General features: G+C 51.6%; 1 protein-coding gene across 6 annotated transcripts in view; it reads left to right on the top strand.

The window, feature by feature from the left end:
* Positions 1-3,836: 3,836 nt before the first annotated feature.
* Positions 3,837-22,674, top strand: part of PFDN6 (prefoldin subunit 6) — a 31,473-nt gene continuing 12,635 nt past the window's right edge. The window contains exons 1-4 of one of the 6 annotated variants that reach the window (XM_069635228.1): positions 3,837-3,987; positions 10,015-10,104; positions 19,023-19,093; positions 19,314-19,438. In XM_069635228.1, the coding sequence (XP_069491329.1) occupies positions 10,041-10,104; positions 19,023-19,093; positions 19,314-19,438 (260 nt within the window). In that variant the 5' untranslated portion in view covers positions 3,837-3,987; positions 10,015-10,040. Of the gene's footprint in view, positions 3,988-8,543; positions 8,593-9,141; positions 9,248-9,564; positions 9,672-10,014; positions 10,105-19,022; positions 19,094-19,313; positions 19,439-22,674 lie in introns of those variants that run through there. The other 5 variants (XM_069635229.1, XM_069635227.1, XM_069635233.1 and 2 more) reach the window with 5 other exon arrangements.

The raw sequence follows: 22,674 nt of genomic DNA, 5'->3' as shown, positions 1-22,674 counted from the left end.
GCTGGTGTGCATGGATTATGCTGTCCAGTGGGGCTGAAGTGTCTCCTTTACACTTCCCCCCTTTTTAGTTGCATGGGTTGTAGGACACGCTTGTCAGGCTGCTGGATGTGAGGCGCAGGGTACGTGCGTGGGGCTTGTGCATGTGTTGATGCCGCTGCTGCGCGTGGCACACTTACTGTAATGTCTGCTAGCTGGCAGGCATGCAGCTACATGCTGCTGGTTATCTGCGTGCAGCAGACTTCATTTTTTTTCTTCACCTCTGCGGCTCTCCCAGGCTCCCTTACTATTGGCACGAGTGACTCGGTGAGCCTCGGGTAGCCTGGGGGCGCGGAGGACAGATTGCCCGCACTCCGTTTGTGTGGGGGCCGTGTTGTGTATGTCTTCTCGATCCCATCCTCATCGCTAGTGTGATGTGTGGCCACGGCACAGAGACAGTCCTGGAGCAGGAACTGCCTTTTTGGCGGGCTCCTCCTCCTTTTATTCACTCGTCCACGTGACGAGGGTCACGTGGACATCACACCTGGGACACACTGTGTTGCATGGCGGGTCTTCCCTGCTCCAACAGCTTAGGAAAAACATGGGCAGGCGGTCACAGTGCTGCAGGGTAGGTCCACTTCTGCCCTTCATCGCCAATGTGATGACCCACTGTGGGGGCACCCGGCTGGACAATGGCACTAGGATCACGTAGTGTAACACACGGCAGGGGGCACCCTGCAAGGGCCGGGAGCAACCAATGTTGGTACTAGCACTGGAGGCACCCAGTGCACGTGGTCCTCGGCTCTGTGGGCACACAGGCCAAGGATCGCATATGGGCCGTGAGCACACGGCTACTCAAACCAAATAAACACAGACGCAGGGTTGCCACTTACTAGGTCTCTGCTGCAGTACCTGTACATGCACACAGAGACCCCTTTTATTCCTTTGTCACGACTTGTTTTCTTAAAAGGGCAACACGCCCCAGTTAAAGGGGCTACACACCACAATACGGTTCCATGTAATAATGTCCCCACAAAAATATCACCATGCAAAAATATCACCTAAAAATGGCCGTTTTTGTGGGGACATTATTGCATGGAACATGCGGGGGACACCCCTGCAACCCCCAAACCGTTTTTTTTTTTTTGGCTGTCCCAATCCCCATATTTATAGTCACCCATATAATATCGCCACAACCTTTTCCCGGCGATATTATGTACGGCGACCATATATATGGGGATAATATGACCTGATACCCACAATACAGAGGACTGAAAAACAAACCATTCGGTAAAATATAAATATTTAACTAAAATTCTGTTTGAAAGAAAAGCTAATCTCAGCGCGCGAATAAGAAGCTGGTGAGTACATACCTCTCAACTCACACGCTTTTGGCATGTGTCACCCGCCACTTAGGCAGTGCTCTCACGCGCAAAGCTTCACACATGCGCATAGTATTCAATGGGCTTTCACCCGCCAAATAAAATATTGGGTGCTTTCACCCACCCAGGGCCATTGAAAGGTTGAGAGTTATGTGAATAAGAAGGTGGCATAAGAAGCTAACTACTGTGCCATAGGAAAATGCATCATGAACTCTACTTCACCGTCAGTGACCCTTTTATCATACTTGCCAACCCTACAGATTTAGCAGCAGGCTACTGCTTTTTAAGCAGTCCTACCGCCTACAGATTTGGGTGACAGATCCTACTGCTTTTACAGTGGCAAGTCGTTTATGTGACTCTAAGGCAGGCTCCAGGACAAAATCTGTCTGTACAGTGGACTGGTAGGTGATTACTTTGATTGGGCTCAGACTGAAGGGGGTATCAGTGGCCATGTCATTCAGTGTTCAACTTGAAATAAATATGCACTGCCTGGGCTGCTGCTACAGAGCAGTGATATGATATGATATGGCATTTGTAAAGCGCCTATACACAAGTGTTTCAAGGCGCAATGAGGCAGGGAGGGGGAACAAGGGGAAGACAGACAACGATCCTACTAGGCCAGGTGTCATTTAGATCACGCAAGTGCAGGGGGAGGGGGGAGGGAAAAAGTGCAAGGAGAAGGGGAAGAGGGGCAAGTGCAAGGTAGGTGCAGACAAGTGCTGGGAAGTGGGGGCTGTAGGGATACAGAGACAGTCCCGCAGTGCAGGGGTTGCCAGGGAGGCAGTGCAAGTGGAGAGTGGCTGGGCCAATGACCGAGGTCGGTGAGAGTGGCCCAGTTAGAGATTCAGTGCAGTTTCAGTGAGGAATTTAGCAGGGGAGAGGGAGAGAGAAAGCAGAAACAAAGAGGAAGGTTTTGAGGTGCTTCGGGAACCGGAGATGGTTCTCTTCAAGTTTCAGGGAGGCAGGAAGGCTGTTCCAGAGGGAGGCCCCTGCCGCGGAGAGAGATTTACCCACAGCTTGTTGCTTCGAGAAGCGGCTGACCCTGAGGGAGTTGGAGACGGATGAGCAAAGGGCTCGGGAAGGAAGATATTTAGGAAGAGAGAGTTGAAGGTATTTAGGTCCCAGGCCCCAGAAGGCCTTGTGGACAATGCAGAGGGTTTTGAACTTAATCCTCGCAGCCACAGGGAGCCAGTGTAGAGATTTCAGTCCTTGAGAGATACGGTCCCTGGGCTTGAGGCCAAGGACAAGTCTCGCAGTCCTGTTCTGGGTGAGTTGCAGAGGGCGGAGAGTGGAGGAAGGCAGATTAAGATAGAGGCTGTTACAGTAGTCCAGCTTCGAGAGAACCAGGGCTCGGGAGACAGTGAATTTCTGGGGAAGGAGAGGAAGGGAAGAATACCTCTGAGGAGATGCAGCTGGTAGTGTGACTTCTTAGAGATGTTAGATATATGAGGAGAGAAGGAGAGTGTCGAGTCGAAGATGACCCCGAGGTTTTTTGCCTTGCAGGTAGGAGCAGGAAGAGGGCCAAGAGAGGCTGGCCAGAGCTGCAGGGAAGGAGGGAGTGGATGTGCCAATGAGTAGAATCTCAGTCTTACTGGCATTAAGGCAGAGGTCATTGGCGGCACACCATTCCTGGATAGCAGACAGACAGTCAGAGATGAGGGAAGGAGAGGAGGAGGCCGAGGTTAGCCTGAAAATGAGCTGGGTATCGTCCGCATAGCACTGAAAGTTGAGGCAGAGATCGGCGATGCGGTGGGCAAGGAGTGCCAGATACTGGCTGAACCTGGGGGACACCACAGGTAGAGAAAAAGATGTCAGAGGTTGCCTACCAGCTCTGTGTGATTACCTTCTGTGAAGTTAGGTAATTGAATTTAGTGTTAAGTTACCATTCAGAATTATACATTTTTTACATTTGAACATCTGTCCATATTGTGCTGACCGATGATGGGTTGTGTATTTTGGAATGCTTCAACAGTGCCAACAATGTATGTTTTGTATTTTCCTGTGATGTCATTGTTATGGGAATTATTATTTTTGAAACTTCAAAAATCCTACATCATTTTTGGTCACAGAATTGTTGTGTGCGAGCCCGTGCCTTGCGCCGCCCCGTACTGCCACACACGCACATTCACACAAGGAGACTCGGGACACACGTGTGTGTCTTCCGGAGTCCCCGGCAACTGCCGCACAGACCTTCGTTATTAAGAATGCGCATGCGCAATCCCAAACGAGGCTCGCGCATGCGTCGTTAGTACCTGCGACGTCACAAGAATGTTGGCAAGTATTATGCGAAAAGTTTAAGCTCAAGTTTGTGAATTTGAAAACTAAGTTCCCACTATATCCTAGTGTATTGATTAATTTGTGAAAGGTCAATTATTGCAATTGTATAACATAATTAAATGCTATCATGAGAGTCATATTTCGAACAGAAAATGTAGGCCGGTGCAGAAATATGTGATTGTGCTACTTTTGGGCTAGGTCCTAAATGCATTTGGGCTACAGGCGGCGTTCCGTTTCTGGCGGCAACACTGCCCGGGATTCTGTGGTCTATTCTCGCGAGATTTCCAGCGTGACTACAGGCTCGGAAGGCGAAGCGACCCGCGTGAAGGCGGAGAGCGGGTGTGGCGAAGAGGTGAGAGGCACGGGAGACTACGATACGCACGGGGGAGTCACATGCGGCGATAGTGCGAGTGTCCATGATAGAACGGCTCACCGAGACCGGGAGGGGATAGACCGACAGGGGGCACCGGGGTCCCAACGCTGGGGGGAAGGAGGGGGAGTGTCCCCACGCTGGCTGCCAACCCCCCCCCCCTTATTCTGTGTCGGGTGGTAGAAAGCCCTGGAACTCTGGCGTTGCTCTTTGCATTGGGCCGGCGTTTCTAATTGAAGAACTACAAGTCCCAGAGTGTAAAGGGCGAAGCCTGATTGGCTGAGCTCCTCGCACGTGACTTGGGCAGCTTGAGAGCGCATGCGTCATTCACGTCCGCCTGGCTCTGCCCTGCCAGGAGGGTGGGGAGGGACAGGGCCCCAGAGGACATGCTTTCTGCCCCGCAGTCAGTAAGTGCTTCCACGGGTTCCCGTGCAGGGTCCGCCTGGCCCTGCCTCTGCCCTGCCAGGAGGGTGGGCAGGGACCGGGCCCCAGAGACATGCTTTCTGCGCCCCGCAGTCAGTAAGTGCTTCCACAGGTTCCCGTGCAGGGTCCGCCTGGCCCTGCCTCTGCCCTGCCAGGAGGGTGGGGAGGGACAGGGGCCCAGAGGACATGCTTTCTGCCCCGCAGTCAGTAAGTGCTTCCACGGGTTCCCGTGCAGGGTCCGCCTGGCCCTGCCTCTGCCCTGCCAGGAGGGTGGGGAGGGACAGGGCCCCAGAGGACATGCTTTCTGCCCCGCAGTCAGTAAGTGCTTCCACGGGTTCCCGTGCAGGGTCCGCCTGGCCCTGCCTCTGCCCTGCCAGGAGGGTGGGCAGGGACCGGGCCCCAGAGACATGCTTTCTGCGCCCCGCAGTCAGTAAGTGCTTCCACAGGTTCCCGTGCAGGGTCCGCCTGCCTCTGCCCTGCCAGGAGGGTGGGGAGGGACAGGGGCCCAGAGGACATGCTTTCTGCCCCGCAGTCAGTAAGTGCTTCCACGGGTTCCCGTGCAGGGTCCGCCTGGCCCTGCCTCTGCCCTGCCAGGAGGGTGGGGAGGGACAGGGCCCCAGAGGACATGCTTTCTGCCCCGCAGTCAGTAAGTGCTTCCACGGGTTCCCGTGCAGGGTCCGCCTGGCCCTGCCTCTGCCCTGCCAGGAGGGTGGGCAGGGACCGGGCCCCAGAGACATGCTTTCTGCGCCCCGCAGTCAGTAAGTGCTTCCACAGGTTCCCGTGCAGGGTCCGCCTGCCTCTGCCCTGCCAGGAGGGTGGGCAGGGACCGGGCCCCAGAGACATGCTTTCTGCGCCCCGCAGTCAGTAAGTGCTTCCACAGGTTCCCGTGCAGGGTCCGCCTGGCCCTGCCTCTGCCCTGCCAGGAGGGTGGGGAGGGACAGGGCCCCAGAGGACATGCTTTCTGCACCCCGCAGTCAGTAAGTGCTTCCACAGGTTCCCGTGCAGGGTCCGCCTGCCTCTGCCCTGCCAGGAGGGTGGGGAGGGACAGGGCCCCAGAGGACATGCTTTCTGCCCCGCAGTCAGTAAGTGCTTCCACGGGTTCCCGTGCAGGGTCCGCCTGGCCCTGCCTCTGCCCTGCCAGGAGGGTGGGGAGGGACAGGGGCCCAGAGGACATGCTTTCTGCCCCGCAGTCAGTAAGTGCTTCCACGGGTTCCCGTGCAGGGTCCGCCTGGCCCTGCCTCTGCCCTGCCAGGAGGGTGGGGAGGGACAGGGGCCCAGAGGACATGCTTTCTGCCCCGCAGTCAGTAAGTGCTTCCACGGGTTCCCGTGCAGGGTCCGCCTGGCCCTGCCCTGCCAGGAGGGTGGGGAGGGACCGGGCCCCAGAGACATGCTTTATGCCCCGCAGTCAGTAAGTGCTTCCATGGGTTCCCGTGCAGGGTCCGCCTGGCCCTGCCCTGCCAGGAGGGTGGGGAGGGACCGGGCCCCAGAGACATGCTTTCTGCCCCGCAGTCAGTAAGTGCTTCCATGGGTTCCCGTGCAGGGTCCGCCTGGCCCTGCCTCTGCCCTGCCAGGAGGGTGGGGAGGGACAGGGGCCCAGAGGACATGCTTTCTGCCCCGCAGTCAGTAAGTGCTTCCACGGGTTCCCGTGCAGGGTCCGCCTGGCCCTGCCTCTGCCCTGCCAGGAGGGTGGGGAGGGAAAGGGGCCCAGAGGACATGCTTTCTGCCCCGCAGTCAGTAAGTGCTTCCACGGGTTCCCGTGTAGGGTCCGCCTGGCCCTGCCTCTGCCCTGCCAGGAGGGTGGGGAGGGACCGGGCCCCAGAGACATGCTTTCTGCGCCCCGCAGTCAGTAAGTGCTTCCACAGGTTCCCGTGCAGGGTCCGCCTGGCCCTGCCCTGCCAGGAGGGTGGGGAGGGACAGGGGCCCAGAGGACATGCTTTCTGCCCCGCAGTCAGTAAGTGCTTCCACGGGTTCCCGTGCAGGGTCCGCCTGGCCCTGCCTCTGCCCTGCCTCTGCCCTGCCAGGAGGGTGGGGAGGGACCGGGCCCCAGAGGACATGCTTTCTGCGCCCCGCAGTCAGTAAGTGCTTCCACAGGTTCCTGTGCAGGGTCCGCCTGGCCCTGCCTCTGCCCTGCCAGGAGGGTGGGGAGGGACAGGGCCCCAGAGGACATGCTTTCTGCCCCGCAGTCAGTAAGTGCTTCCACGGGTTCCCGTGCAGGGTCCCCCTGGCCCTGCCTCTGCCCTGCCAGGAGGGTGGGGAGGGACCGGGCCCCAGAGACATGCTTTCTGCGCCCCGCAGTCAGTAAGTGCTTCCACAGGTTCCCGTGCAGGGTCCGCCTGCCTCTGCCCTGCCAGGAGGGTGGGGAGGGACAGGGCCCCAGAGGACATGCTTTCTGCCCCGCAGTCAGTAAGTGCTTCCACGGGTTCCCGTGCAGGGTCCGCCTGGCCCTGCCTCTGCCCTGCCAGGAGGGTGGGGAGGGACCGGGCCCCAGAGGACATGCTTTCTGCCCCGCAGTCAGTAAGTGCTTCCACGGGTTCCCGTGCAGGGTCCGCCTGGCCCTGCCTCTGCCCTGCCAGGAGGGTGGGGAGGGACAGTGCCCCAGAGGACATGCTTTCTGCACCCTGCAGTCAGTAAGTGCTTCCACAGGTTCCCGTGCAGGGTCCGCCTGGCCCTGCCTCTGCCCTGCCAGGAGGGTGGGGAGGGAAAGGGGCCCAGAGGACATGCTTTCTGCCCCGCAGTCAGTAAGTGCTTCCACGGGTTCCCGTGCAGGGTCCGCCTGGCCCTGCCTCTGCCCTGCCAGGAGGGTGGGGAGGGACCGGGCCCCAGAGGACATGCTTTCTGCCCCGCAGTCAGTAAGTGCTTCCACGGGTTCCCGTGCAGGGTCCGCCTGGCCCTGCCTCTGCCCTGCCAGGAGGGTGGGGAGGGACCGGGCCCCAGAGACCTGCTTTCTGCGCCCCGCAGTCAGTAAGTGCTTCCACAGGTTCCCGTGCAGGGTCCGCCTGGCCCTGCCTCTGCCCTGCCAGGAGGGTGGGGAGGGACCGGGCCCCAGAGACATGCTTTCTGCACCCCGCAGTCAGTAAGTGCTTCCACGGGTTCCTGTGCAGGGTCCGCCTGGCCCTGCCTCTGCCCTGCCAGGAGGGTGGGGAGGGACAGGGCCCCAGAGGACATGCTTTCTGCCCCGCAGTCAGTAAGTGCTTCCACGGGTTCCCGTGCAGGGTCCGCCTGGCCCTGCCTCTGCCCTGCCAGGAGGGTGGGGAGGGACCGGGCCCCAGAGGACATGCTTTCTGCCCCGCAGTCAGTAAGTGCTTCCACGGGTTCCCGTGCAGGGTCCGCCTGGCCCTGCCTCTGCCCTGCCAGGAGGGTGGGGAGGGACCGGGCCCCAGAGGACAAGCTTTCTGCACCCCGCAGTCAGTAAGTTCTTCCACGGGTTCCCGTGCAGGGTCCGCCTGGCCCTGCCTCTGCCCTGCCAGGAGGGTGGGGAGGGACCGGGCCCCAGAGGACATGCTTTCTGCACCCGCAGTCAGTAAGTGCTTCCACGGGTTCCCGTGCAGGGTCCGCCTGGCCCTGCCCTGCCAGGAGGGTGGGGAGGGACCGGGCCCCAGAGACATGCTTTCTGCCCCGCAGTCAGTAAGTGCTTCCACGGGTTCCCGTGCAGGGTCCGCCTGGCCCTGCCTCTGCCAGGAGGGTGGGGAGGGACCGGGCCCCAGAGACATGCTTTCTGCGCCCCGCAGTCAGTAAGTGCTTCCACAGGTTCCCGTGCAGGGTCCGCCTGGCCCTGCCCTGCCAGGAGGGTGGGGAGGGACAGGGGCCCAGAGGACATGCTTTCTGCCCCGCAGTCAGTAAGTGCTTCCACGGGTTCCCATGCAGGGTCCGCCTGGCCCTGCCTCTGCCCTGCCAGGAGGGTGGGGAGGGACCGGGCCCCAGAGGACATGCTTTCTGCCCCGCAGTCAGTAAGTGCTTCCACGGGTTCCCGTGCAGGGTCCGCCTGCCTCTGCCCTGCCAGGAGGGTGGGGAGGGACCGGGCCCCAGAGGCATGCTTTCTGCGCCCCGCAGTCAGTAAGTGCTTCCACAGGTTCCTGTGCAGGGTCCGCCTGGCCCTGCCTCTGCCCTGCCAGGAGGGTGGGGAGGGACAGGGCCCCAGAGGACATGCTTTCTGCCCCGCAGTCAGTAAGTGCTTCCACGGGTTCCCGTGCAGGGTCCGCCTGGCCCTGCCTCTGCCCTGCCAGGAGGGTGGGGTGGGACCGGGCCCCAGAGGACATGCTTTCTGCCCCGCAGTCAGTAAGTGCTTCCACGGGTTCCCGTGCAGGGTCCGCCTGGCCCTGTCTCTGCCCTGCCAGGAGGGTGGGGAGGGACAGGGCCCCAGAGGACATGCTTTCTGCACCCCGCAGTCAGTAAGTGCTTCCACAGGTTCCCGTGCAGGGTCCGCCTGCCTCTGCCCTGCCAGGAGGGTGGGGAGGGACAGGGCCCCAGAGGACATGCTTTCTGCACCCCGCAGTCAGTACGTGCTTCCACGGGTTCCCGTGCAGGGTCCGCCTGGCCCTGCCTCTGCCCTGCCAGGAGGGTGGGGAGGGACCGGGCCCCAGAGACATGCTTTCTGCCCCGCAGTCAGTAAGTGCTTCCACGGGTTCCCGTGCAGGGTCCGCCTGGCCCTGCCCTGCCAGGAGGGTGGGAAGGACCGGGCCCCAGAGACATGCTTTCTGCCCCGCAGTCAGTAAGTGCTTCCACGGGTTCCCGTGCAGGGTCCGCCTGGCCCTGCCTCTGCCCTGCCAGGAGGGTGGGGAGGGACCGGGCCCCAGAGGACATGCTTTCTGCCCCGCAGTCAGTAAGTGCTTCCACGGGTTCCCGTGCAGGGTCCGCCTGGCCCTGCCAGGAGGGTGGGGAGGGACCGGGCCCCAGAGACATGCTTTCTGCGCCCCGCAGTCAGTAAGTGCTTCCACAGGGTCCGCCTGGCCCTGCCTCTGCCCTGCCAGGAGGGTGGGGAGGGACCGGGCCCCAGAGACATGCTTTCTGTGCCCCGCAGTCAGTAAGTGCTTCCACGGGTTCCCGTGCAGGGTCCGCCTGGCCCTGCCTCTGCCCTGCCAGGAGGGTGGGGAGGGACCGGGCCCCAGAGACATGCTTTCTGCGCCCCGCAGTCAGTAAGTGCTTCCACAGGTTCCCGTGCAGGGTCCGCCTGGCCCTGCCTCTGCCCTGCCAGGAGAGTGGGGAGGGACAGGGCCCCAGAGGACATGCTTTCTGCCCCGCAGTCAGTAAGTGCTTCCACGGGTTCCCGTGCAGGGTCCGCCTGGCCCTGCCTCTGCCCTGCCAGGAGGGTGGGCAGGGACCGGGCCCCAGAGACATGCTTTCTGCGCCCCGCAGTCAGTAAGTACTTCCACAGGTTCCCGTGCAGGGTCCGCCTGGCCCTGCCTCTGCCCTGCCAGGAGGGTGGGGAGGGACCGGGCCCCAGAGACATGCTTTCTGCACCCCGCAGTCAGTAAGTGCTTCCACGGGTTCCCGTGCAGAGTCCTAGGGTGCAAGTGCTCGCACGCAGGGTGGCGCTTGAACCCAAGAAGGCTGGTGCCCCCATCCTGAACTTGTGCTCATTCCTTGCAGGAGCAGCAGCAGCAGTCGGCATCGCCATGGCTGAGCAACTCCAAAAGAAACTGCAAGCCGAGGTGGAGAAGTACCAGGAGTTGCAGAAAGGTATCCAGGGCCTGTACAGTGCCTCTTCTTTCTGTCTTCTCGCTCTGTCTTGCCTTGCAGACGCTTCTCTCTCTTCCTTCCTCACCATGCACCTCACGTCCTCTCATCGCTCACTTGTCATCCTTTGTTCTGCAGCTCATTCCATCTGTACTTTCATCAGATCGCCTGTTTACATCTCAGCAACTCTTTATATCAGTATGCCTCCCTCTGATCTCCGCTTTATTTCTCACATTGCTTTATTGGGTGATCGCGATTGAATTGACATAACGCAGGGAGGGCGACGTGTGAGTGAGTACCTCATGCCACTGTTATATTAATCCCTAATTGAATATATATCGGAAACTTGTCTTTAAACATTTTCTTGAAATGATCCTTCTCTAAAAAGGATTTAAACTAATGTTCCTGCTGCTTGTTCTAAGCCTCCCTGCAAAGCATGCCCCAGCAGAGTCATCACATTGTAACTTTTCCTGATCTCGTTATTGCCTTTCCAAGGATTACATTTAAGATTAGATAAACAGGATCTGAAAGCAGCTCCTGGTATGCAGCATTAACCGGTGCCTAGGAGCTACCACTGGAGAACGAGGAGCTAGTAAATGGCGTTCCGCAAACAAGCTTCCATATAGTATGCAAACGTGCTTTTGTCCATTATTTTGGGCCCATTATGCTTTAAATGTATAGCTAGTTGCAAATCTTTATAGATTGTCCCAAATGCACTGAGTTAAATTCATATAGGTGTTTATTTGGCATTGGTACCAGGCTCTTCTATGCTACAAGCGGGAGCTAAATGGGGCCCAGCTCCATTCAATTTCGAACCCTGCCCTTCAGCCGTTGTTTATCAAAAATTAAGATGAACTACAAAAGACCATCTTTGTTTTATATATTGTAGTAATAAATCCCTTATCTAGACTTTTACTGTCGTACAGTGCCTGTTTCTTGAGCTGGCACTCATTGGGCTACACTTCCTCTGCAATTAGGTGCCCATGACTTGGACCTCTTCTCTCTTTATACCCCCCCCCCCCTTCTCTGTTATTCTTGCCAGTTTGGTTTATTTCACTTCTATGCAGATGATTCCCAAATCTTCCTATTATTCTCAGACTTCACTGACAATCTTTATTCTTTTTTTAAACCCCTCTTCTATTTTACTTTCTTTCATCTTGTCCACCTTCCTTTTTCTGACGCTGCACGTAAAGTTGGGAGTACTCTTTGACTATTTAACATTTGCAAAAACCCCCCTGGACCTTTCCATCTCTGCTAATAAAATTATTGTACCTGCCCTTCTCTTCTCCCATCTCTTTTCAAGGAATAAAATAAGCAGTGTTGCACCGCAATTTACTATACAGTTATGATTTGCGTTTCGTTTTTATAAATCATGTCGCACTAACTGCAATGTGATTTCAGAGAAGAGGCGCATGTTTATTATTCTGTATTGCCAAGCTCCAGAACAGCACAGGGCCTATACAAAGGAAAGTGGAGAGGCTTACTTTTAATGAGCACTTTGGCAGATGGAAACTGCAGATAAGAGTGGCTGCTGTGCATGTGCTTGCCTGTCTTCTGCTGTAGCTATTGGGAGGGAGCGGCTGTGCGTGAGCTTGCCTGTCTACTGCTGTAAATATTGGGAGGGAGTGGCTGTGCGTGAGCTTGCCTGTCCTCTGCTCTAAATATTGGGAGGGAGCGGCTGTGCGTGAGCTTGCCTGTCCTCTGCTGTAAATATTGGGAGGGAGCGGCTGTGCGTGAGCTTGCCTGTCTACTGCTGTAAATATTGTGAGGGAGCGGCTGTGCGTGAGCTTGCCTGTCTACTGCTGTAAATATTGGGAGGGAGCGGCTGTGCGTGAGCTTGCCTGTCCTCTGCTCTAAATATTGGGAGGGAGCGGCTGTGCGTGAGCTTGCCTGTCCTCTGCTCTAAATATTGGGAGGGAGCGGCTGTGCGTGAGCTTGCTTGTCCTCTGCTGTAAATATTGGGAGGGAGCGGCTGTGCGTGAGCTTGCCTGTCTACTGCTGTAAATATTGTGAAGGAGCGGCTGTGCGTGAGCTTGCCTGTCTACTGCTGTAAATATTGGGAGGGAGCGGCTCTGCGTGAGCTTGCCTGTCTACTGCTGTAAATATTGGGAGGGAGCGGCTGTGCGTGAGCTTGCCTGTCTACTGCTGTAAATATTGGGAGGGAGCGGCTGTGCGTGAGCTTGCCTGTCTTCTGCTGTAGCTATTGGGAGGGAGCGGCTGTGCGTGAGCTTGCCTGTCCTCTGCTCTAAATATTGGGAGGGAGCGGCTGTGCGTGAGCTTGCCTGTCCTCTGCTCTAAATATTGGGATGGAGCGGCTGTGCGTGAGCTTGCCTGTCCTCTGCTGTAAATACTGGGAGGGAGCGGTTGTCAGGGTAAACTCCTATCTTCTTTCTTCCTCTGATCCCCAGCATTTCCTATTTCATTACTTTTTTGCACCCTTTATTGATTTTCTACCCCTTTTTGTTCACATTCTCTCATTTATCCACTAGACTGTAACTTTCTCTCTCTCGTACATCTCTCCTCTGTTGCTCTTAGTTAAACTATCCCATTCTCATTCCTCCTTGCTTCCCAAATCAACTGTCTTTTGCCTCTCTTCTCTGCCCATCTTTGCTGATTCCTACAGTCTGCTCCGACCACAATGTCCGTGGATGTTAATGTTAGAGGACATTTGTACCGCGCACTATCGCCACTGGAGTAGTCCTCTGGCGGATCTGAAAAGGGATGGGGTGAGTTGGTAGGGATGAGCAGGGGAAAAGGGGTAAGAGGGCTGTTATGTGCTGTTGGCAGCTTTAAGTTTAGACTGTTAGCCGAGCTTCGGTGTGCTTTTTGGTTGGTAGCTGTCGTGCAAGGCTATGTGTGATTTGTTTTGTTGCGGTGAAGTGCATGCGGTTTGGCGTGCATTAGAGGTGTGGTTGTTTGGTTAGAGTTTGAGAGGTCAGACTATTTAGTGGTTTGTTTAGTGGCATCGCTGTCTAGATGTGCTGCATGCTAATCTTCACTATTCTTTCCCAGATGTGATGGAAGCTAATATTCACAAAACGTGTGAAAGAGAGAGTAGTCTAAGCAACACAGTTCACCTGGATGTGCGAAAATGCTAAGCAATATAATTCACCTTCACCTAGATGTGAGAGTAGCCTAAGCAACAGTCTTGACTATGGTGTGAGTCATTGACAATACAAGTCGCCTCGATGTGGGAAGCTAACGCATGGAGTCTTTATGAGGTGTGGATTTCTGGGTGCGTGCATTGGGTTGTGGGCATATGGGCGGTGAAGTAAGAGAAATGGAGTAATGGGAGAGGTGTGACAGTTTGGTGGATTGCAGCGATTGCTGCCCCCCCACCCCCTCCCGTCCACACCACACTTAATTTGTCAGTCGATGCAGGTTGGCTGGTGGGCTTCCTGCTTTCCTGGCTGATGCTGGCAGACACGTTCTGGAGCTGCTTCTGTGGAAGCTGCCCTTTGCCTTGGGGCCTGCAGTGCGGCTCTAGGAATCATTTTAAGTAGGCCTGTCCCACTAGGGGGCAGGACACTGGGAGGCACTCATCAACACGGAACGGGAAACTAAGCGGGGTACTGACAAAAAGCACAAACATTTAAAAATGCTGAAGTTGCAGCGTAAGGGGCAGATGGCACTGGATGCCTTACCTCGGCGCCTGGATGGAAGGCCAGAATGATGTTAAATGCCCAAAAGAAATGCACTCGCACTTTTAAAGCCAATTCAGCTCCCACCAGCTCAGCTCCAACAGCCAGTCTGGTTCTGGTGGGTGTGCATGGGGGCTGGGAGAGAAGCAGGGGGCTAGGGAATGTTCTCCAACCGCAAAGCAGGTGTCCCAAGGCTCTGCAAAAACGAGATGAAAACTAGGGAAAAACACTCTTACCACGAAGCTGCTTCTGCTTTGAAAGTATTATGTTAAATGCCCAAAAGAAATGCGCTTGCAATTTCAAGCCAATTCAGCTCCCAAACACCCTTTGGTCGCTGGCTGAGCCCCAGCAGCCAATCTGGTTCATGTATGCATGCATATGGTGCATGTATGTGAACGGTCGAGTGTGCACACATGAATCTTTGGTGTGCACGCATGTGAAAATGTATGCTACAGGCTGGGTGTGCACATTTAAAGCGGATGTCTGTGTGCATGTCCGTTTGTCGCGCAACGCTCTATAGTCTCGTGCAACGCTACCGCCCCTTCTATGTGTTGCTGCAGTTATGGTACATGTTTACCATTTGGGCACCATCTTAATTCACCAGCTTTGGTGGGCAAAAATAGTTGTTTGCTTTTAAAGAATACTCAGTTTTGTAGAGATGACTTGAAACTTTAAAAAATCATCACCAAAGCTGAAAAATATAGAAACATTTTAAGATCAAATACTCTGGTCATAGCTTTTTTCCCTGTTCTTGAATGGAAAACTATAAGAACTAGAATGTGAAGTAATGTAAAGCTAAGATACAATCATCTGAGCCTTAGACATGCGTGTTTAAGATTGAAGACGCACATCAAAAGGTATTATGATCTCACCTTGTCTTGTTTGACAGGCTCAGGCTTCCTATTAGATATCATGTGAAGGAAACATGAAGTGAACACTTGTCGGAAACAATGGTTCATCAGTGAACCATCACTGATGAGGAGCTTCCCCATGTTCTGCCGATAACCTAGTGTGTTAACTATTTGTGTGGCCCTAGTGGAAGCTATTCTGAATTTGCAAGGGTAGCGGTGTCCGATCACAAGTCCAACAAAAGACATCCTCTCATAGCACCAGTGGCGATGCCTGCAAAGCCCTTAGAGCCTCTGCTGTCGTACGGGGGGCACATGTCTTGCACTTGCCCTGATTGAAAGTAAGGCTATACAAATGTGCAAATCATATACATTGGATTGCTAATCAAAATATTTTTATTTGGCAGTCTCGACTAATCCATTTTGCTCAACTAATGTATGCCTTATTTTTATTGCTATTCCCTCTTGATTGGCCTCCCAGCATATTGTCTAGCTCCTCTTTGTCTGCAATCACTATTCGGGTCATGTTGTTCTCTCGTTTCCCTCCCAATCCCTTGTATTTAGCGTTCTTCGGCCCGGATTATTCGGAAATACTGGCTCCTCTTTCACTTGCTTTTGCTTTTATTTTCAAATGCCTTTGTGGTCTTGCTCCATCTTAGGTATCCTCCCTCATCATCATCCAATCACCACTTCATCCTCTACAATCTCCCTTCCTCCTTACTGCACACAAACCACCAATCTCGCTTCCGTTCCTTTGCGCTCAGCTCTTGAGCTCTGCAGCTCCCTTCCTATCCATTCCCCTCGTTCCTTCATGGCTAAAATCTTATCCCATTTCCTTATGTACACCGCTTGGGCATACTCGCTTTATAAATGAACTAAACATAACTGCTATATTCCTTTCATAAAGTTCCGTTTCGAATAGTTGTGCGATATGCACATGTCATGTTGGGGTGCCAAATTTGGCTGTTTACTGTTTCCGTATTCTGACTCTTTGCAGACTTCTGGTAGCACTAATACATTTTTGGTTCATGGAAGCAAAGCGATGCTGCGATTTACATGAAAGTTCCAGGACATGTGTGCTTTAGGCTGTGAAGTAAACCGCTTTTCATCCACGAAGGGTTCCTGCCATCTGCCCAGTAACGCTAAAAAGTCAGCCACGGACCTGGTTAACTTGGCAAACGTTGCTTTCCGTTAGGTCATAGCAGTACATTCTTCGAGTGTTTGGAAAGAAGTAAATAGAACAGTTCTAGCAGGTTGAAATTGTCAAGCCTCGCCTGTCTGCTCTAAATATGCATTATTCATCGCGCGAGAATTCCTTATGAAGTTTCTGTATGCTGAACCTCGCCACAAGCCCTTTTGGATGCAGTCCTGAAATATATTCCTGTGTTTCAACAATTGACTTTGCAAATTTCTTTACAAAAATGTTACAATTGTTTCTTCAAAAGCCAAAACCAGTAGACTTTGCTCGGCACAAGTTAACAAAACCAACTCTTTCCTCCAAATATTAACTTCAATGTCAATGTGTGTCACCCATCAAAACAAAGAGCACCCAGAGTTTAAAGTGTGGACTGTCTCCGACTTCTACACATGTTCATGGCTTTGTGTCTTAAGTGGTCCATAGAAATAACTCACTGTCAGCTCTAAGCAAACGGCTGTTAATCTAAATTAGGTAGGAAAAAGTATGTTTGATTCCTGGCGGACGTGAGTTGAAGCTAATATTTTTTTGTTCCCTTGGAATGTGGTGGCTATTGGCACACAAGACAGTGGTTTGGGGAACTCATTTAATCAGCTGTACTGTTTCCTGGGATTTCTTAGACACGAAAGTGAAGAGCAATTACCATTAATGTGCACACTTTTCCTTTTATTTCCCTCCATTTTATAGTTTATCTCAAACCATACACATAATTGCAAGCCAAAAAATGCAATTTATTTCAATACAAACATTCATACAATACATTCCTTCCTCCGTTGATTGCCTGGAAATAAGAACATTACAAAATGATTAGATAAAATCAGCGCAATTTGATAAGTACTTAAAATCCATATCCAAAGATCCCAAATATCTACAATGTTTTGCACAAAATGTTCAGAATGTTTTTTTCCTTCTCGCAATTATGACAGTGACAACCTCGATCCTTCGCAGTGATATTCATCTGAGGCCCTTAAACTTAGGGGATTGTGTATACTTGTAGAAACTGCGTGTTAATATCTGTGACACGCACCCTGAGCTACATCTAAACACATGGTGTAGGGCAATCGTCATTGCAGAAAGTGTGGCAGCAAGCTAATATTTTGCAACATTATATAAAAAAAAGTGCATGGCAGCTATTCTAATTGGTGGCAACCCGAATCCAACCTTGGACATTCGACTTGTTAGCAGCACGTACATAGAAACGAAACCTAGGTGGTTAGAGATACGTTAGCCCTTCCTCTGTTCCCCAATATGCCATCCTCTCTCATTGGTAGGCCTTATGCCAGTGTGTTTTGTTTGAAGGACCATGAAATTGTCCATTTTGCCGGTGCATTTAACATCATTTGATTACATTATGCTGGACTCTGTTCTCCTGGTAGCCTTTAGAGACTTGCTCACTCCACCTCACATAGGATTTTGGCTTCGTGATTATTCAATACTTGGCATTAGTAAAGGGTCTTGTTCCTCCTAATCTTTAGAAACAAGTCCATGCACATGGTTTGCATATTAGACTCCCTTCATTTCAAGCTTTTCCCTTCATCTCTCAAAATAGCATCCTCTGTTTTAAGCCAGTTTACTCCCATATTTCGCAAGGAAAACGGCTTCATGTTTTCACGTTTTAAGATCCTGGGCTCGTATTTTGTGGAAGTTGGGTTGATTGACATAATATGTCGTCCATTTTGTTCTGATGGTAGTCCTACACGTTGAATATATATATATATATATATATATATATATATATATATATATATATATATATATACCTCTTCTGTGTATTCTTTCTACCTTGTGTTTTCAGCGTATTTACAGTTATTGACCAGTGAGTCCCTTTGTTCTTTTTTGTATTCGTAAATACTGCATCATGGAGTACATGTTTCTCTTAAGTATTTTGTTTCAATATAGGTTCATGTATCTTCTTTAGGACATTCTTTTGCTGTCTTTAGACTTCGTTTAGCGTACATCCATGTGGTGCACCATTTTATCCATGGCTGCTTTTTCCACAACTTAGCAAGGCACATCTTGGTAGGTTTCTTCCACTGTTTTAACATGAGGATATCTTCTGAATGGCTGCCTAAGTGCATATCGTCATTCATACAGTCGACTGGGTATGGACATATCGCATAAACCTGTGCATGGGTTCCCAAGTGTGGCTCTTCGTCTGTCATTCGAATAGGGTGGAGGTTAGGGGGAGTGACCAAGGAGAATGCGTCCACCTGCTCCTCCTACAATACCTTGTTTTTAGCCTATTTCTGTTAGTCAGCCATATTGTGTGAGATATTATGCATTCATCTAGCACTTTGATTGCCTATGAACATAGCACTGCTCCATCTACATAGATGGATCCCAGGAAGTAGACATTGTTGTTTGTACAGCTGAAAGTTTTCTCCTCTCGCACATTGCACCTTCACAACTTAGCGGAAAGACACAGGCTCATTTCCACACACCCTGCACTCGCATATTTATTGCACATCACCTCTGCTATAAGAATGAAGCTACTTTTAATGACACAAATTCGAACTGATTAAAAATCTCCTTAATCTTCACCCCACCCCCCTTTAGTCCATAGGATAACTCTGCAGCACCCATACACTTTCCATATTGACAAGGGTGACTAGCCGGGTCTTGGCAACCCTCGCATAACGTTAATGGCTGAAATGCACACATGCAAAATAGCACCTCCCATGTTTTTGGGCTTCAGTCACACATACCCAGTTGTCCACCTGATGTTAGCTCCCATTTATCTCTGCTTCCCTCGCTGTGTCCTTCTCCTCACTCCAGCACTCTGTTGCTTCCCAAAGGTAGATCCTTGATTAATAAATACCCTAATGATAACAACAATTATGCCTGGTGTAGCACTTCAACAGCAGGACGTGGTCACCATATGTTTGCTATCTTTGATGTGTCTAAGCAGCCAGTCCTGTATTTCCAGTGCACTTCCATGCAAAGAAGCGGTGACCTCCCGTCTTACAGTGTAGTTGACTAGCTAATGCGTTCTTTCCACCATGTGGTGGCTGCTCTTCTTTGCTCGAGTTCCTTATTGTTTTCCACATACTTAATGTGCGGTCTTTCTCTTCCCTCCTCGTGGCGCTCTTGTCTGTTTCTTACGCTTTTCCACTCTGCCTCTCCCTATCTATTTCTTTGTATGCTTGTCTTTCTAAAGCTTGCCATAGCCATGTTCATCGTACCTCTGTAGCCTGTATTGCTTATTGATGTGTACATTTTTTTTTCTTTGCTCCTCAGATCTTAACAAGTGCATGTCGGCCAGACAGAAACTTGAAGCTCAAGTCACAGAGAACAACATTGTGAAGGAGGTGAGCAAGGGCAAGCCCACTTGAAGCTATTTCAATGTATAAAGGAACAAGGATGGGACCATAAACTTAAAATGGCTTCTTGAGTTTACGGTTTGCTTTTTGGTTTATATACGTGTAGTGTTCTGGGGTTTTGGCAGTGTGCTTACTTTTGGAAAGCGGGGGCACCATCTGAAGGTGAATGGTGTTACAGCAAGATGCATTTGACTTTCCTTTGTTGCAGGAGCTGGATTTGCTAGATGTTTCCAACACAGTGTTTAAGTTGATCGGACCGGTGCTCGTGAAGCAGGACCTGGAGGAAGCAAAGGCCACTGTGAGCAAACGTCTGGACTACATCAACGGAGAAATGTGAGTGCCTCATGGCTACTCCTGTGCCAGTATATTATGCTGAACTCTTTTGCCCAGTACTAGTGAGCATAGAATGTTGAGACCTTCCTGTGTGTGTGTGTGTGTGTGTGTGTACGTGCACACACCCATACTTGCTCAGTATACATCGGCCTACTGCTAGTTTTCTACACATCGCATGAGTAATTGAGAACTGTGCAAGTGCACCACCTTGCAACAAAACTTATTCTGCAACTTTCATATGACTACATCTTTAGTAGCATTCACCCTGTAATTGTTTTTGTAATCGCACCCTCTTGATGGTTTGCCATCTCCACGCCAGCCCCCCATGCTTCCTCACAGCCCCAGTAAACAATCACAGCTGCATATCAATCTCCGTCAACTGCTACTGCAGCCCAGTTTTCCATCACCATCATGTAATTCCTTTTTACCAGTGGCAGCGGGTGGATTCTTTAATTGAAGGTGAATTCTGGCTGTGGTCCTCTCCCACCCCGCTCACGAAAATATTAAAATAATGGGTTAAAATAGTGCTGTTTACAACACACTTTCTGTGAAAGAATGTGTAATGGCATACATTATCATGTTTCTTTAGGGTAAGACATGAGAAAGTACAGATGCCAAGCCTCCAATTGTGCACAGGAGCATTTTGCAAAATATTTTCATGATGCCTTTGCCCACAATATATGCCAGTAGATCTTTCATGCTGGCTGAACCAATATATTCTAATATTCCTGTATAAGAACATACTATAAGAAAACCTGTCCGTGCTGGCTCTGCCAATGTATGCCTATGTGCTCACATAAATCGGCTTTACCAGTGAAAAAATATTGCCATGCCAGAGTAAGAAAGAGACTGGCTGCACCAATATAGGCCAGCATGGCCAAGTGAAAAGAGTCTTAGTGTTGGCTTTACCCTTGACGGCAGTAAAAATGCCAATGAGAGAGCGAATCGGGGGACCACGTTTTTGATGGTGAGTGCGACCAATGATCTACATTGAATGTGCAAGACAAGACGGCCATTTATTGAAGGAGGGGGGGGGGGACAGAAAAAGGCCAAGAATTAAGTGGACCGAGGTCACAGTTTGGATGGAAAAGAGCATGCAAAAAAAGGGCTGTAAGGCTTGGGAGTGGCCTAGGACTGAACAGGCAAAATGTTCATAGGGCCCATCGTTTCAATGCGCAGAGCGAGGCTAGTAATTTCACTATTGAGTACTGGCAACTCTCAGCCCCAAGACGGGTCATGTTGTAGTTTAGTTTATTATTTGATAATGCGCACCAAAACTCAGGGGTAGCCGTGCGCAGAAGTAAAAGAATGCTTAAGCTTGGTTACATACAGTAAATGCATACATGTTATAACAGTATTTACAGTGCAGATATACATCAGATCACACAGGGGGGAAGGGGTAATCTATGTTACAATTTTCAGTAGAGTACAAGTTTAAGAGTATTTACATGCATGAATCCATGGTCATGGCCGGGGACCAGTTTAGTGGGTGTCATTAGTCTGGAGCCAACTTTTCACTTTACATCTTAATCTAGAGTAAGGTTGATCATCTCTTACTCTTAGTGCAGACGGAAGTGCGTTCCAGGCCTGGGCAGCTCTAACGGGGAAACTCGCACCGCCTGATTTTGTGAGCCTGAATCTAGGGGTTTCTAGCAGGAGGTGGCTGGAGGCTCTGGTGTGGTGGCTGGAGGTTTTTCTGGTCAGTTTAGCCGCTATACATGGTGGCGCTGTATTGTTGAGACCTTTGTAAGTGATAGATAGCGTCTTGAGAATTCTGTCACTGATTTTTAAGCAGTGGTGGTCTTTCCTGATGATGGTGATATGCTCTCTGCGGGGTATGTCCAAGGCTGCTCTAAGAGCATCGTTCTACAGTATTTGCATTTTATTTATGTTAGTTTTATTGGCACCTGCGTATAGGGCGTTACAGTAATCTAGTTTAGACATTATTAAGGCGTTGGCTAGTGTGATGCAATTAGTTTTATAAAGGTAGGGTCTACAGGCCCTGATTAATTTGCAGGTATAGGCTGTAGATGAGGCCAGGGAGTTGACTTGTTCTTTGAGAGAGAGTCTGGAATCAAGGTAGAAGCCTAGTGTTTTTACCTCGGTTACCACCTTGATTATGTTACCATCTATATTAAAGGGCGTATAGCTGGGGCTAAGTTTTTTTGAGGTTTGAGTCGGAACCCAGGATCAGTATCTCCGTTTTGTCATCATTCAGGCAGAGGGTGTGGGAGGCCATCCATGCCTGAATGATGAGGTAAATCTTGTTTACTAGAGCTGTATCTGCGACAAAGTTGCCAGAAAGTGGTATGAGGATTTGCGTGTCGTCCGCGTAATACCCCCAGTCTGTCGAAGAGTGGCTTAGTGAAGATATTGTACATTGTAGGAGAGACACATGAACCTTGTGGGACACCACAGGTGATTTGTATGGGGTCAGCTGAGGCTAAGGGGGTGAAGACTCTCATCGTACGGTTGGCTAGGAAGGATTGTACCCAGGCTATAGCTTTACTTGAGAAATGGGCGGCAGACGCTAGATGCTTGCATAATACTGCATGGTCAACCAGGTTGAAGGCCGCCGATAAGTCAAGGAAGAGGAGTGTAGCTGTTTACCTTTGTCCTTGAACTCGTCGATTTGTGTCTCAAGGTCAATTAAGGCTGTTTCAGTACCGTGTTGTGGTCTGAATCCAGATTGGCGTGATCCTAGTAGTTGGTTCGTCTCCGGGTATTTTTGGATTTGGAGGTAGGCTACTCTGTTAATGATTTTTGAGGAGGAACGGGACCGTGGTGATGGGCCTATAGTTAGTAGGGATAGCTGGGTCAAGGGTCTGCTTTTTGAGGAGTAGCAATACCCATTCTTGGGCACAGTACTAGATCTAAAGGCGGCATTGAATAACTTTGAGATAAAGGGTGCTAAGTCTCTCGCAGCGTCCTTAATTACTTGTGCAGGGCAACTGTCACCCTGGCAATTTGGATGGTTTCAGGGTTGAGATGACCTTTTCAGTTTCCAGTATGGAGATGTTGGTGTACCTGAATGGTTTACAACTACCTAGTCCGGACTATCTGCCAGAGGGGTAGTATGTGTTCCTGTGGAGCTCAAGGAGGCTGTCTTTGCAATTTTGGACTGTAGCGTAGTTATCTTATTTGCTAATGCATTTTGGATGTTCTTGCACCACTGTGGGATGTGTGAACTCCAGCTCTCTGGGGTGTGTCTAAACGGCTCACATCTGATCGTAAAA

This window comes from Ambystoma mexicanum, chromosome 13 (assembly GCF_040938575.1).
Source record: "Ambystoma mexicanum isolate Mex_15411 chromosome 13, UKY_AmexF1_1, whole genome shotgun sequence".
Lineage (NCBI taxonomy): Eukaryota > Metazoa > Chordata > Amphibia > Caudata > Ambystomatidae > Ambystoma > Ambystoma mexicanum.
The sequence above is the reverse complement of the archived record's forward strand: the minus strand, read 5'-3'. Positions and strand labels throughout refer to the sequence as shown.